Source organism: Accipiter gentilis, chromosome 5, assembly GCF_929443795.1.
Source record: "Accipiter gentilis chromosome 5, bAccGen1.1, whole genome shotgun sequence".
NCBI lineage: Eukaryota > Metazoa > Chordata > Aves > Accipitriformes > Accipitridae > Astur > Astur gentilis.
In genome coordinates, this window is record NC_064884.1 from 45,817,810 (window position 1) to 45,833,033 (window position 15,224).

The 15,224-nt window shown below is 51.1% G+C and overlaps 1 protein-coding gene across 2 annotated transcripts; it reads left to right on the top strand.

Annotated features, from left to right (window-relative positions):
• Positions 1–881: 881 nt before the first annotated feature.
• ORMDL3 (ORMDL sphingolipid biosynthesis regulator 3) lies at positions 882–14,306 on the top strand. Of its 2 annotated transcripts, none has more exons than XM_049800612.1 (4): positions 882–902; positions 7,605–7,806; positions 9,328–9,479; positions 9,617–14,306. In XM_049800612.1, the coding sequence occupies exons 2-4, from the start codon at positions 7,633–7,635 to the stop codon at positions 9,750–9,752; spliced, it is 462 nt and encodes a 153-aa protein (XP_049656569.1). In that variant the 5' UTR covers positions 882–902; positions 7,605–7,632; the 3' UTR covers positions 9,753–14,306. The 2 variants fall into 2 exon arrangements, with proteins under 2 accessions (XP_049656569.1, XP_049656568.1); XM_049800611.1 differs by lacking the exon at positions 882–902 and adding an exon at positions 2,832–2,936.
• The last annotated feature ends 918 nt before the right edge of the window (positions 14,307–15,224 follow it).

Below are 15,224 nucleotides of genomic sequence, written 5' to 3' on the forward strand. Positions count from 1 at the left end.
CCCCTGGGACCCCCGCGCTCCCCAGGGAGACCCCGACCCTCCAGCTGGGGCCAGGAGAAGAAGACAGGTCCAGGGATAAGATGGTGGTGCAGGGGGAGCACGGCCTGCCCCAGGCTCTGCGCCTCAGGGTGCTGCACCCGGCGAGGGTTTGCTGCGGCAAAGGGTCGGCACACGCCGGGGCAGCCGTCGATCCGGAGGGGCTCTGGGGCTGCCGACGGGGCCAGCACTCAGGACGGTCCAGCCCGTCTGTCCATCACCGGGGCTGGGACCTGAGCCAAGCCCGATGCCGGGCTGGGGGTCACTTCGGCAGGGCTGGCCTCGGACGCAGCCGGGAGCCTGGCGGGCAGCAGCTGAGGAGCCACGGTCAGTGCTTTTGGGCACCTTCGCTGCCGTCTCCCCGTTGGGCTGGGGAGCGGAGCAGCCCCGTGCTGCCCGTCACTGGTCCCAGCGCTGCCAGGAGCTGTGCACGGAATGGGCGCGATGCTGGGACTGCAGCAGCGCGGGGCCAGCTCCGGATGACACAGTCGCCCGCTGCAGGATGGGGCCTGTGGGAATCGAGGGGCTGAGGCGGGCAGGGGCTTGGGGTGCAAGCTTTCGGCGAGTCCCAGCTCCTGCTGGGACCCAGAGAGATGGTGGGTCGCCACAGCAGTGGGCAGAGACCCCGGGAGCAGGAGCAGCACCAGGGCTGCGCCCCACGGGGGTCCCACATGCTGGGACGCGGCACCCGCCAGCCCAAAACCCCAGCACCTGCAGTGCAGCACGACCCCGCGTGGACCCTTCCCCGCTGCAGCCGTGGCAGGGCTGGCTAAAAATAGCCGGCACCGGCTTCTTGCTGCCACCACGGTGCTAAATATAGCCAGTATCGACCAGGCAGCGGGACCAGCAGCCCAGGAGAGCAGGAGGTGAGCACGGCCCCCCGGCACAGGGGGAGGCTGGGAGCGAGCGAGGCCTGGGAATCCATATGGGAACAGCCCCACTGAGCACGGGGGAAATGCTGGGCTGGGCAGCTGCCGGCCAGTGGATGGGGCCAAATCCCCCCTTGGGGAACCCCCTGGCCCCGGTGCTGGGGTTCCCTGTGTGGGCAAACCCGGTCTAGGGAGCCCAGGGAGCGGGTCCCCCCGCCCCCGCGCTCGCACCGGCAGCGAGAGGCTGCCCGCTGCATCACTGAGAGGGATTAATATTTATGGGCGTTTAAAAATAGCTGTCGCATTGTGCTTCCCCCTCACGTGCGGAGTCAGCGGGGTGCGGGGAAGCTGCTAAATTAGATGTCACCGTGCAGAGGGAGCTGCTCAGTCAGGCAGGAGCGGGGATAAAAATAGAGCCTGCCATGCGTGCGTGGCTCTCCTGCAAAGCAGGGCCAACTCCCACGGGATCCCCCGCCTCCGCACGCCGGCATCCCCGCACCTCGCCCGCCACCCCCCGCTCCCGTGGGATCCCTCGCCTCCGCTTGCCAGCATCTCCGCACCTTGCCCTGCCAGTGAGGTCACCCCGGAGAAGCCAGGCAGGGACTGGCTTCTCCTGGCCGGCAGCCGCGGCATCCATCGGCGGCCCTACGGCTGCTTTAACCGTGTGCGCGTCCCCCACCGTGCCCAAGGCTCGCTGGGAGCAGCCGCCGGGGTGCTCTGCCTCTGGGAAGCAATCCCGTACCCTCCCAGCAGCACGGTGCCAGCGTGTGGCACCCAGGCAGCCCCGGCCCTGGCAGCCAGCAGGGTGTCCGTGCCCTCGCCGTGCCCAGCCGGCACACAACCGCCCACCGAGAGCCGGCTCAGGCCCAGAGCTGGATGCGTGGCTGGTGCTGAGGCCAGACAGGGTCAGGATGCACGGCTCAGCCTGGGAGCTCTGCGGGGACAGAGACGCTGGGCCCCCCGCCTCTGGGGAGCACCAGGGGAATCCTTGATTTCTTCCGTGCAAAGCAGCGCCGCAAACCCACCTGGGCCAAAACCGAAACCCCCTAGATGGGCTTCTCTCCCAGGGAGAGCTGGGAGCGGCTGTACAAGGCCGGAGGGCCGCGAGTGGCACCGGCAGAGCCGCGTGTGCGACGCGGGCAGCCGGGGAGCACCACGCCGCTGGACTCCGCGCACAGGGTCGGGGGGCTCTGCTCGGCCCGGGACCCCAACGCAGCTCCGGGCAGGGGGTTTGCAGCACAAAGCGTCTTCGGCGTTGGGGTGACGGCGCTGCACCCTTTGCCGCTGCCGAGCAGAAGAGCTGGCGGCAGCCGGCGCGCACAAAGCCCTGCACAGATGGCTGCGCGCACTGAGGGGCCCTGGCAGCACCACGCTATTAGCTTTGATCGTCGTGCAAACAAAAGCAGAGCCAGATGGTTTTCCCCCCTCCCCGCGCTCCAGCGCAGGAATCCTGCGCTCCCGGCCCCTGACCTTGGCTCGCTGTGCCGTGCCTGCCCAGGTTGCTTGCACAACACCCGCTGCGGAGGTTTTCCACCGGGAAGAGTGGCAGGGGAGGGAGCAGACCCTCCCCGAGCAGGGTGGAAGCACCCAGCTGGCTCTCAGCCCACCCAGGGTACAGCGTGGGGTGCCTACACCCCCCGACCCCCAGCCCGGGGCTAGCTGAAGTGGGCTGCCGTGGCCAGAGGGGCCACCGGCCGCTAGCCCAAGACAGCAGCAGAGGGGCAGAGGACCCCCCCTGCAGGGTCGCACCCCGTTCCTAAAGCGGCTCCCCTCGCTGCCCGTGCCCTGCACGGTAACCTCGGCCCCGGCTCCGCCACCGCCCCCCGCTACCCTCGCCCAGGGCCGGCCTCTCCCGGGGCGGGCACCGGTGCTCGGCGCTGCCGGGACTACAGCTCCCGGCGTTCCGCGGTGGCGGGGCGGGCCGTACCGAGGTGGCCGCCGGGAGCGCAAGCGGGGCGGCGGGGTGCGCGACGGAGAGAACCCCGGCCCCGCCGAACCGAGACGGGCCGGGCAGAACCGGGCAGAGCAGCGGTGAGTGGGGGCCGGGAGCGGTGGCTTTTCCCCCGGCCCCCTCCTCCTCCGGGGGTACGGGGTCGGCCCGGAGCCCGGCGGGCCCAAGCGGGAGGCCTCGCCCCCTTCCCCGGGAGCAGGCGGCGGCCGAGCCCCGGGCCCGCGGGGAGGCGGGTGGGAGAGCGGGGAAAGGTGCTTCGCGGGGTCCGTCCCGAAAGAAAAACACCCCCACAAACACCCCAGCGCCCCCAAAAAGCAGCTGCTGAGATGGAGCTGGAAAGCTCCGGGTCGGGAGGGAAGGGGGGGGGGGGTGTCCCCCAGTCACGCTGTGCACCGTCAGGCCGGGGGGAGCGGCTCCTGCCCCAGCACCCCGGGGTGCAGGTCCTCGCCGGGTCTTGTGGTGCAGGACCCCGAGGCTGAGCACCCACCTGCGCCTGGAGAAACCTCGGGTGCGGCGTTCCCTGCCTGCCCAAACGGTCCCTCTAAATTTAGCAGAAAAAGGCCAGGAGGGAGGCAGAGTCCCAGCCGCTCCCCTTCATCCTTATTCTCAGCCCGGGGTTCGGTCCCCGGAGCTGCAGCTCTGCAGCCCCCGCTTTCTGCTCGGCAGCCACCCCTCGCTGCTCTCCTGTCACCTCTACCAGCTCCGGGCCCTCCCGGCTTCCCGAGGAGGGACCTGGCAGCTCTGGGGCTCAGACCTCTTAAAGTCCGTCAGCAACTCCGGGCTGGAGCGGGAGGCAAAGCAGCACCATCTTGGTCTAACCTCTCCCTCGCCCATCAGCTGCCTCTAAACCCAGCCGCCTTTGCTAACATCTTTGATGTACTCGACGCTCTGGTTCAAACGCTGATGCCATCTTGCAAGGAAGGGTTTAAAATATTTATTTGCTTGGGAGATGGTGATCGCTGTTGCTGCCAGAGATAGGGATCTCTGCTCCTTGGCGGCTCTGTGGGATCATAATCACCTGCATTCTGGGAACACTCGGTAAGATCGACCGAGATAAGCACCTGCAACCCTCCTTCCCTTCGCCGGCCCAGATGAAGTTCCTGCAACAGGCTGAGGCAGAACTGGGTGCTGGGGACACAGGGTGCGACCCTGTGGGCGCCCTGGGGAAGGGCGATGTTGCCACCGAGAACGCCGATGGGGTCGGAGCGCTGCTGAAGTACGAGGGGACGGGAACAGATGGTGGTGACGCTCCTCCGAGGACAAAAGCAAAGGTGGGGAAGGAGCTGCACCTTGGCACGGCTGTGGTCAGAGGTTATGGGTCCTCCAGCAGCTGATGGATGACAAAGCGAGTGGGAAACTGCCGACGTTGTTTTGTTTCCCCTTTCCTCAGAAGCGGGGAGATGCTGTCATGCCAGACGCTGAGCTGGCAGCCCCAATGCTTGCTCTGAGCCCCAGAACTAGAGTCTTTTCCCAACAGCCGTGGACGGGGAGCTGGCGCAGCGGCGAGTCGGGAGCAGGACGCGAAGGATCGGGCAGAGGAAGGGCTCGGCTCCACCATCACAGCACGCTGTTTGCCTCTGACCACAGTTACGACTTTTCCCCTCCTTGGACGGACACCGTCCAACGTCAGCACAGTCCTGACCTTCACACTCAGTCTGGTGAATCATTAAAAGCTTTTCTGTCCTGAAAAACTGCTGCACAAGTGGGAAAGCAGAGCTTCACAGCCAACTGCTCCAGGGGGGAGCTGGAGTTCCTCCCGCTGTTGTGTTGTGCCTTGTTTTTCCTGCAGGTGAACAAATCCCCGGTGTAAAATCAGAAAGCAAACAATATGGGATCTGGGATGGGGGTAGGGATCGGAGCTTTGAGAGCTCATGCTCTCTCAGCCAGGCTTTTGCAACACTGTACAGAGCTGTGCGTGCAATCTGAAGTGAGCACAGAGCTTGGGCAAGGGCCGCAGACACCAGTTCAGAAATGGAAAACATTTGCAGATGAAATATTCTTAAGGTGGGAAAGGACACAACTGGAGAAGCACGCAGAATTATCGTCATTGTAGGACCAAATGCTTGATGCCTCTGTATTTCTCCTGCAAGGATGAATTAATCTCTTGTATGTTCCAGCATTTCACCTGTCTAATCCTCGTTTTTACAAGCAAGGAAACTGAGGCACAGGGAAGAGAATTGCTTCACATACGGCTTCTAAGTTTGACCCTTTGCACCCAGCTGCAGGCTTGCAACTGCCCTTGTTTGCAGAGGGGACCAAGTAGTAGTTGTTCGTTAGTTTTTGAAAATTACACTTGTGGTTGTCCTCAGATGGAAATTCCACTTTTATTACAACACAGGCAGGGTGCACCTCTAGCTGTAGGGCTCGCAGGAGGTCTGCTAGCTTCTGCAGCCTTTGGGTAACAGCATCATTTCAAGAAAAGAGGGGTCTGAAGAGGCCACCTGGTCAACCCCCCATTCCAAATAAGAATCTTAATTTTTTCCACTCTTTATGAAACTTGATGTTAAAGCCTCCAGCGAGACCACCGATGACATTCCACGGGCAGTCCATTCCAACATCAGTCCTTCTGCACTGTCCAGTTGCTCCGAGTCACAGTCGTGCAGTTAACTCCACTGCACACTGTGTCTCCCTTCTCAGTGCAGCTATCTGTTAAGCGTTTGAGAACTACTCCTCAGCCTCTCTCCAGCGTTCTCTAGACTAAACAAACCCATTTCCTTCAATCTGTCCTTGCAGGTCCTGGTTTTCCTACACCTCTGCTTATTCTCACTGCTGTCCCCTGGAGTCCCTCCAGCTCTTCCCAGAACTGGACAGTATTCTAGCTGAGGCCTTAGCAGCATCTACGAGAATTATTCCCTATGTCTGGCAAAGAGCACTCCACATGCATTCCACAGGGGTGTTTGCTTTTTTTGTTGTTGTTGCAACAATATGACTTTTTTGACTCATGCTTCACCACAAGCTCTAGATTTCCTTCTGAAAGCCCTGAGGAATTGCACCAGATTAAGGATGGAGCTGCTCCCCCTGCTAGGACCGAAGTGCTGAACTCTGGCTCCAAGTCCTGCTTCCAGACCAAGCTTCAGCCTTTCCTCTGGAATACCCAGGAGCCAATATCCTTTGACCCAGGAGATGGGCGACAAGAAAACGAGCACTCTGCAGACCTGCAGCCTCTTTTCTGTTAACAAAAACCTTTTACCAGATATAAGCCCCCTGACTGACACCTGGGTAGCAGAGGTAGGCGAGCATCTGTTCAGCTCAGCCAGCAGCCCTGCCTCACCACAGCTGCCTGCAACACCGAACAACAGCTGCTTGCGCAGTTGAAAGAAACTTGGAAGTTACAGCAAGCGTCCCAGGAGCTGCAGAGTCAAGCATTTGCTTTGTCTCCTAGCCCTGGGCAGGAACAGGGGAGAGCGCCAGCTTCTGAAACAAGCCAGGCCCAGCACTCTGCAAGGGAACTCGAAACAGCTGGCAGCAGCATACAGAGCATAATGTTAGATCTGGCTCGGATTTGCCTCCCGAGACCAAAGACTGTGAGAGCTAGAGAGAACAGCAACACCATCTTCCAGCTGTGGGAACCAAAGCAGCAAAAACACAAAGCTAGACATCAGGAAGCAGCCCTTGCCTTGGGGTCCTCCATCCAAAGAGGGACAGACCATATTATCTAATGAAACTACACTTCCATGGGACACGGACAAAGACGATTTTACCCTAGAACTTGCCCGATCTCAGTGTAAAGATATTCAGCTTTACAGCAGTTCTAATTTGCGTGCTCTTTCCTGTAATCCCTGGAAACAGGTAAACCAGAGCTCTCATCTTCCCAGAAAGCCTTAAAGCTGACTGATACCTGCTGCCGCTATCAGCGCGGCAGTCCAAAAAGCCACTCGATACCTGTGTTGTCTATAGGGCACCACACCAAAGACTTGCTCTCTGAGAGGATGACACTGTCTTACTTCCTTGTCTTCATGATATTGTTTAGAAAAACATCTCTCTCTATTCCTCCTACGCGGCAGCTGTTCTTTCCAGGTAGGGGAAGAGCCATCTCCTCTGCAGCTCTTGCTACTGAAACATCCTCCCAATGCACTTTTCCTGTTATCTCTTAACTTTTTATGTTCCTGAAGAAAAATCTCACTCCTTCCCTGCAGGGGAATTTTTTTTCTTACTTCCCCCCCACCGTAAGTCTTAAATTGGAAGGCAAAACATGTAAGCCAGACCAGGAGACTAGCAAGCCTCTAGAACCATGCAGAACTAATTAGGAGATCTATTGATACAGAGCTACTGTGCCTTTACTCTGCAAATATTTCTGTTCTCTTTTTGAGTTAAGGTATGCTGAACCTGTAAACATATAAGAAGCTGCATGTGCAGAGCACTTCCATGATTAACGCTGTGAGGATGACTTAAAAAACACTTAAAAGTATTTGTTTGAGTCTTATCAGGCAATCGCAGTATTGAACCTTGACATCTTGGTTCCAGGAAAACATTTCAGCAGATCACAAGTAGCTGCTGTCACAGACGGACTTCCCACACATTATTCCCAAATCTCAATAGCTCCCAGATTGAGCTTCCCCTCAGAAACGTCAGCTCTACAAATGGAGATAATGAGGTGCAAAGAAGTGAACTGACTTGATATTTTTATAGCAAACAACAGATTTCAGGTTTACTTAACAGCAAGACGGTGCTCTACCCCCACTGTGCTTACCTAAGTAATTTAGATGGAGGGCTACCACAATCCGAGTACTGACCTGACTCTGCTTTAGTTTCAGGGGTGCCCATTTGAATGCCAACATGAATGTGGGAACAGCACACAGCGAGGTGAATCCCAACACCCGTGTCATGAACAGCCGGGGCATCTGGTTGTCCTACGTCCTTGGAATTGGCCTGCTGCACGTCGTACTCCTGAGCATCCCCTTCTTCAGCGTCCCTGTGGTTTGGACTCTTACCAACATCATTCACAACATGGTAAGGGAACAGCGTGGCTGGCTTGACTTCCCGGGGCATGGAAAGGTAATCTCTCAGCACCAGCTGTTCTTCTGAGAGCCATCTAGTAAGATTCTTGTTGAAGCAATTCCTTTCTGTATTTCCAAAGACGCAGGGCAAGTTACTCAACCTCCACCCCTCAGACTGCACCTTTGCCTCTAGGTCATATATTTAAATCCAGCCTAGGTACTGATGAGACAGCAAACATGTGGTGAGGCTGCTCAGAGGGGACAATGAATTCATTTGCCTGCAGGGTAGGTCCCTTTGTCATGTCCCCCTTAACAGAGGAACAGCTGTGACAGGCCACAGAAGCTGGCAGGACAGCTTTCACTTAGGTTGATACAATCTGAATTGGCCTCAGTTAAAAAAAACAAAACAAAACCACCAAGATTAAACTGCAAACTGTGTTCTGCTTAAAGTAAAAGATTAGTCCAGGAACAGATTCTCCCCTTCTAAGGATCAGGTACCCAAATGAACGGGTGTCAGAGTGCTGTGCTAAGGGTGCACAGGTAAGCACAGCACACGACAACAGATGCACATTCTGGGGATGCAGGGCACCTGACCTGGGCTCACTGTGATGCCAGAAGCTGCTGTGTTTAACTGCTCACTTCTGCGCCATCCCACTGCACAAGTCTTGGCATGCTTGGGTCCTAGAGCCAAGGAGCAGCCCTCTCCACAGCCGCTCACCCTCAGGCATAGGGGACCAAATACTTCAGAGATGCAGCAATCAATTTTGTATCCTTTATTTTAAATAACATCTCAGCCTGAGAATATTACAGAGACAAAACCGATAGTCTGATTTGGGGACCCTCATACTAACGTTATTCACATCTCCAGTGGGGGAAAAAACAAACAAACAAAACCAAAACCACCAACCAGAGCTGCTCAGGGCTCAGTTCACAAGCTGCCTGCTTTTCATCCAGCTCCTTCCCCTTCTCTGGCAGCCTAAACAATTAGCTCCTGGGAACAGAAAGGAGTTTAAAGGCCAGCAATGGCTATACTTAAGACACATGAAGTAGCCAGACACTTACTGTTTATCTGTGACTTGCATTCCACTTCAAGAGCTTAACTCATAATCAAAGCGGTAACAGACCCTCACTGCCCACAGCTCTACCAGCACTTTTTCAGAAAGCGTTTAGCATTGCTGTTGTACAGTAGAGTGAGTCCACGCTAATCTCCTGATCCCAGAGATCTGAGGGCTGTAATCTTGCAACCACCTTCTTGGCTTATGCCCAGGAGCTGAACGAGAAGCCTCACGTGTAACAGCCAAGCCTGAGCTAGCACCAGCTAGCGGCCTTCCTCCCCAGCTCTCGCTGCTTCGTTAACTGCTGCGCGATCAAGCGCGTTTTGCAGCAGCGACGATGCATCCCTCTAGCGGGACAGCGCGCTGGTGCAAGCTCCCACAACAGTGCTGTTCTTGCTGAAGCTGAACATTTCTGGTGGCGTGGCGAGGGGTGTAGAGAACAGTCCGTGTGCTTCACATTGGCTTTGTATTTGCTACAGAGTATGTATATCTTCCTACATACCGTGAAAGGAACTCCTTTTGAGACTCCAGACCAGGGGAAGGCTCGGCTGCTCACGCACTGGGAGCAGATGGACTACGGCGTGCAGTTCACGGCGTCGCGCAAGTTCCTGACCATCATGCCCATTGTCCTGTGAGTACTTTGGGGCAGCTGAGCTGCCTCATGCACCTGTACTGATCACCGCTTCTGCTGCATGTCGTGTCCTGGGAAACAAAAACGTGAAGTGCTGTAATTCAGTTTCCCCCTCTCTCTGTTCCCCTCCTTTCCAGGTACTTTCTAACCAGCTTTTACACAAAGTATGACCGGATACACTTCATAATCAACACCATCTCCCTTATGAGTGTCCTGATCCCCAAACTGCCTCAGTTTCATGGAGTGCGGATCTTTGGGATCAACAAGTACTGAACTGCGTGGCTGGAGCAAATGGAAGAGGTGCAGGGGAGAGGTGGAAGTTCCTTCTCTCTAGCCCCGTTTCCTCACCCCCACGCACACTGGGATATAATTTCACAGCAGCTGTTTAAATGCAGTATCCAATAGACATATACCGCATGCTGGATCCTCATGCCCAATAAACCTAAACAAGCTCCAGAGTAGAGTTTAGTGCAGAGCAGGATGCATGACACTGGATTTCTTTTATTCCAGTGTCATAAATAGATGCAGATACACTGAGACTTCAAGGTACAAAGAGGGTGAATGCTGGGGAGATTGTCATCTATCCCAGACATTGAATGATGAGACTAGGGATGAGGGGAAAAGCTTTTAGTGCTGGTACTATTGCTGTGGTAAATGCACTTTAAAATATATTTCCCTTTCTGAAGCTAGATGCTTTAAGCGATATGTGGGGGAAATTCAAAGGGATACAGCCAAGCTTTCCCAATACTTGATTGTTTTGGGGTTTGAGTTCCATTTTGGGGCAGGGGAGCGGGAGGGGGAAAAGAATGACAGATTTTTATTTTGCAGTCTTTTACACCATTAAGAAAGGCAGTTCTTTTACTAAAAACAGTACAGGAAGGAATGACCTGCAATTTGACAAAGCTTTCAGTTTTCTACGGTACCATTTGTGTGGTTCAGGGAAGAGGTCAACAGATCCTAAATCATACTTGTTATTTTCAGCTTGTACCAGAATCTGTCTGGGTAACTCTGCTCCCAGCCCCAAACCACTAATTTTAAAGGGCACTCCGAGCACTCAGGCAGCGCAGCATTTGGATTAAGGGCTGGGGTGCAGGTCATTTTAATAATCAACAACAAATGCCACTGAGCTGCTTGGTACCTGGAGACTGCACAAGCATGGGAGGAGCTGAAGACTGATAGGCATGGGCCAAAGAGAAATGGATGGCTGCTTGCTATAATCAGTTAGTTAGTGACTATATTTGGAATTTTTCTCCTCAGTCCAGCTCCTTGGTCTCTTAAGTCTGTGTATGTGTTACTGGGATTTGCCAGTTCTCCAGTTAACCATGGACTTAACTCAGTATCTGTCTCAAGGCAAGCGAGTGTTTGATTTCTGGCTTACCTGGAAGTCTGTCACTCAGCTCCACACACAAGTGCTGCAGCAGCATCCCCTGAGCCCTCAGGTGATCACTGGCAAGGGTGACGGAACTGCAGGAGAGCAATGCTAACAAGCAGCATCAGCAGCAGACTGAATTGACCAACAAAAGGATGCAATATATCACTGATAATAGATTATTTAGTACAGAAACAAAGTTGAGCCTTTTCCCCATAAAGTTACCACCTAAATAAAGTAGGTTTGCAGGTTTAGATTTCCTGGCTGAGACAGTTTTCTACTGTTCAAAGTAGTCGTTTTTTCCTTTGGGTTGTGTGCCAGATAAAATGTGTTTTTCCTCATGCTTCCCCCGTAAACTTCATGAAAGCCTGTATTTTTGTTGTCTTAGTGCTTATATTGTCTCACTTTTGACAACAGTATAAACATTTTAAATATGCTATTTTTGTTCCTGCACTAGCCAATTCTAGCTTTAGAGGTCATAGTGGATATTGTTGAGTTCTGTTTGATGGTCTGAGCATAGGACATGGATAGGGGAACTTCAGGTTTGCATATAAGATCAGTACTACTCCATGCATACTTTTAGGCAAGGTGCTTTACTTCTCTATCTCAGACTTACTATCGTACTGCTGCAGAGAAGGGAAAAGCATTTAGTGTACCTCAGAGGGCTGCTGGAATACCTAGAGAATCATTACCTAGTATGTTTGAAAAGTGGAAATATTTTAAGTGAAATGAAGTTTTCAAGAAGGTAGGAAGAGGAGTCTGGCTTGATACCCGAGTGCTGTTCGCCAGCGAGAGAGTTTGACAGATAAGCAATTTATCTGATGAGGGGGTTAAGCTTTTTAACCACCACGACATAAGGACTGCTGCTTTAGTTAAGGTACTATATACTCTAAAGCAAATGTACTCTTTAAGCTACTAGACAATGACTCTTTTGGAGAAAAAAAAAGTTTTCAAAATAAAGATATTTCATCAATCAGCTAAGTACCTTTGAAATGACTAAGGAATCAACAGCGTCAATGCCCAGAATGCTTATGGAAAGGCCACTGCCCTCAGAGCTGTAGCATCTGTCCTTAACAGGACAGCTAAAGCTGTATCCATAATGCAGACTGTATGTTGCTTAACAGATCTGAATGTCTGCCCACAGACACAACTTACATGCCAATGGTAAATCTCCAGAGGAAGGAAAACTATTCATTTATTTTGATAGAATACCAGGGGAAAAACATCAACTTTTTTGGAACAGGAACAGTCACTATATGCTTAAAAACATTACTCCTATATAGACAGACATAGGCTGATTATTTCTAAGTATATACACATTACACAAAGTCAAAGCAGTTTTGATATTTTTAGTATAAATTGAAGGCAGGGGCCAGCTCTTCTCAGTGAAGGACAGCATTTCACACAGTTTCCTTGAAGGCCTTGGCACTGCAACAGCTGAGGGTCTGAACATGTTATTTGTGCTGTTAACTGACAATACGGACATCTGATTCTGTTTTGTTAAATTAAAGATCAACTGTAAAACAGAATGCAATTATAAACTTCTCAAAAAGGCAGTTTTTCCTTATTTATAATAGTAAGCTTTTCTGATTTACCTTGTTCACACCAAAATTATTAAAATAGCCATTACACAGATATGTGTTATATGGCAAATGACATTCTTTACAACACAGGGATAGCATTTTTGCCACAGAATATCTGAAGTTAACTTGGATTCATACAGTTAATCCAGTCAAGGGAAACATAAATGAAAACTGTAGAAATATGGAAAGAAGTGAGAGAGTTGAAGAAAGATTTCATATTAATATATGTGGTGTGTTAGGTATCTACATAAGATTAATAATTACTTGAACAATTATATATCTTACAGTATCTTCCTTAAGATTCCATCTTAAGGGTAGGTATCAGAATTAATAAAAAATAGAGAAGAAGCCATAAGTTAATTGTAATTAAACAACAGTAGCAATTGCTACTTGCTAGGTGTACCTGAGGCAGTTTTAAGTGAAGGAGTTTCGGGTACTGCTGGTCACACACCAGTTGCACAGCTCCTTCCTGTCGGTGTCACAGGAACAAGCAGTACTTGACTAAGTTTCTGCTTGGAAACCACTGCTGCAGTGTTGTGGAAATAATGGACACAGTTCCGAGTCTCCTGGAACTTGGTATTGAAACCACTTCTAGTTCATTTGCGTTTGTTAAATTCACATAGAAGTGAGTTCAGCACTCAAAGGCTCATCTTGCACACACACGAGTTAAAAGAGCATAGTCAAAACACTAAAACTCTCATGGGATAACTAATTTCTGAGAAAAGGGAGATCGGGACAGCATCGGCAGGATGAGGGATTTTCAGATGTGTACTTGCAGCTAGCACAGCCGTGATCCGAGGGTGAAGCCTACCTTTTGCGTGGAGAACCAGAACGTGAGTGCAAAGACTGTCCATTAATTCTTTTAGACTGTAGAATTTTTCTCCCAAGTACCTGTGTGAAGGAGATAATTGATCGTTATTGATTTTAAATGGGATTTTGGTCACATCACACTTGACAGATTTTCCTCCCAAAGTTGCACTGGCTTCCTGTATAGTGACTAAGGCAAAAGTCAGCTGCAGAATTAAAGGTGGGCTCTGTCCCATGACTGAGAAACAATTACTGGATAAGTAGGTACTTACAATGCTTTTCTTTTTTGTTCTACAATGAAAGCCAAAGGAGAAAAGCTTTTGAAAACTACCACTTGAATGGTTCACGGGCACTGGCAAAAGCCATCCCTCTGCCCCATTTTGTCCTGGGCAAAGCCTCTTCTAAAGCACTGGCAAGACCACGCCATGTATTCACACGCTGCCATGTATTCACACACCGTGGCAGTCACTGCACCAGGAAAGTCAGAAAACAATCAAGTACTAACAACCTGATGCTCCTGAATTAGGGATCCTGTCTTATGATTCATTTAACATGGCTAACAGGATGTTGTGCAGTCCAACTCTTTGCAGGAAAAAGCCTTTTTTTTAAAAAAAAAAAAAAAAAAAAAAAAAAGCCTGACATCTAGTGCTACTTAATTCCCGAGTAATTTTTTTTTTTAATCATTGTTTGATTTTTTGTTTGTTTCAATAGAAACATGGTACTGGCCCTTGAAAAGGGAACAACAGCTGGTTACCAATATTAACACATTATTTCTCATTGTGACTTAACATTGCTTTATCATTGCCTATAATATCTTTTAAGCATGCAAGTGTTTGTGTATACGTATCCTCCTTGGATCAGTTTAAGTGAGCTAAATTAGTTGGTTTTTTTTTAATGGAACATTCTGACATGTACAAAGTTTTCAGGTTTTTTTCCAGTAGCCCTTCTTTTTGCTGTGTATACAGAAGTCTCATGTAGAGAACTTTCTAAAATAAAGTGTGAATATTTTTATTACTCCTTTGTACAGTATTCTAAGAAAAACTAATAAAGTAAGTATTCATGTAAAAATTTGTGTTTGATTCCTTGAATTTTTACATGGACAGGTTTTGCTTTTAAACAAGCACAGCAAATGAATACTATATGGCAATTCCAAGCCCACCAAGTGATTGACTGCAGTGAAGCAAAGAGCTTGCAGCCCACTGCATGGATCCCTTTGCAGGGCAGCGCACCAGTGAGTCACACAAACCCTCTGCTACTAAGAAGCCATAGAGCATGTGAATGTATGTGTATCACGCGTCAAGACAAGTTAATAAAAGTACCTCCAGAAATGTAATACTGTCCCCTTATCTACATCACACCCAGTTATTTAGCTTTCTCACAGGTTTAGTGAAATCCACCTAAACCAGAACACACTGTTCCTCATCCGAACAGATCAGAAGTATAAAGGATAAACCAGAACCACTGTAGAAATAAAACAAATCTTACAGGAACAACTTCAAGTTAGCTGCAGCCACGGTAACAGATCATGACAGGTTGACTCAGGTCAATGACTGAAACTTTTTGGAGGAAGAATTACGCGACGGGCTTTTAGCACCCTAATTTAGAAGTTTCCAGATCTCTGATTCCGGAAAGGCGGGGAGAGAGTTTCCGGATCTCTGTCCGGAAGGGTGGGGAGAGAGCGTTTCCCCAGCCCTGCTGCTTTGAGGAGGCCCCATCACTTCAGAAGCACAGAGTACTGCTCTGCACATTTGCACACTGCCCGGCAACAGTAGATGAGAAGCCATTCTTTCCGCAAACAGGCAAGTACATTTTTAAGAGCTTTTGGTACAGAAAAGGGGTGGAGCAAACTGTCTGTTAAGTGTCCTTGAAGTAGTTTTTGCCTTTTTGAAGTCTCCCAAGGGAATGAGTCCCCTAAGTACTACTCAAATGATCCCACAATAAGCACACAAGACTTTTACCCTTCCGCAGCTCCATTAGGTACAACAC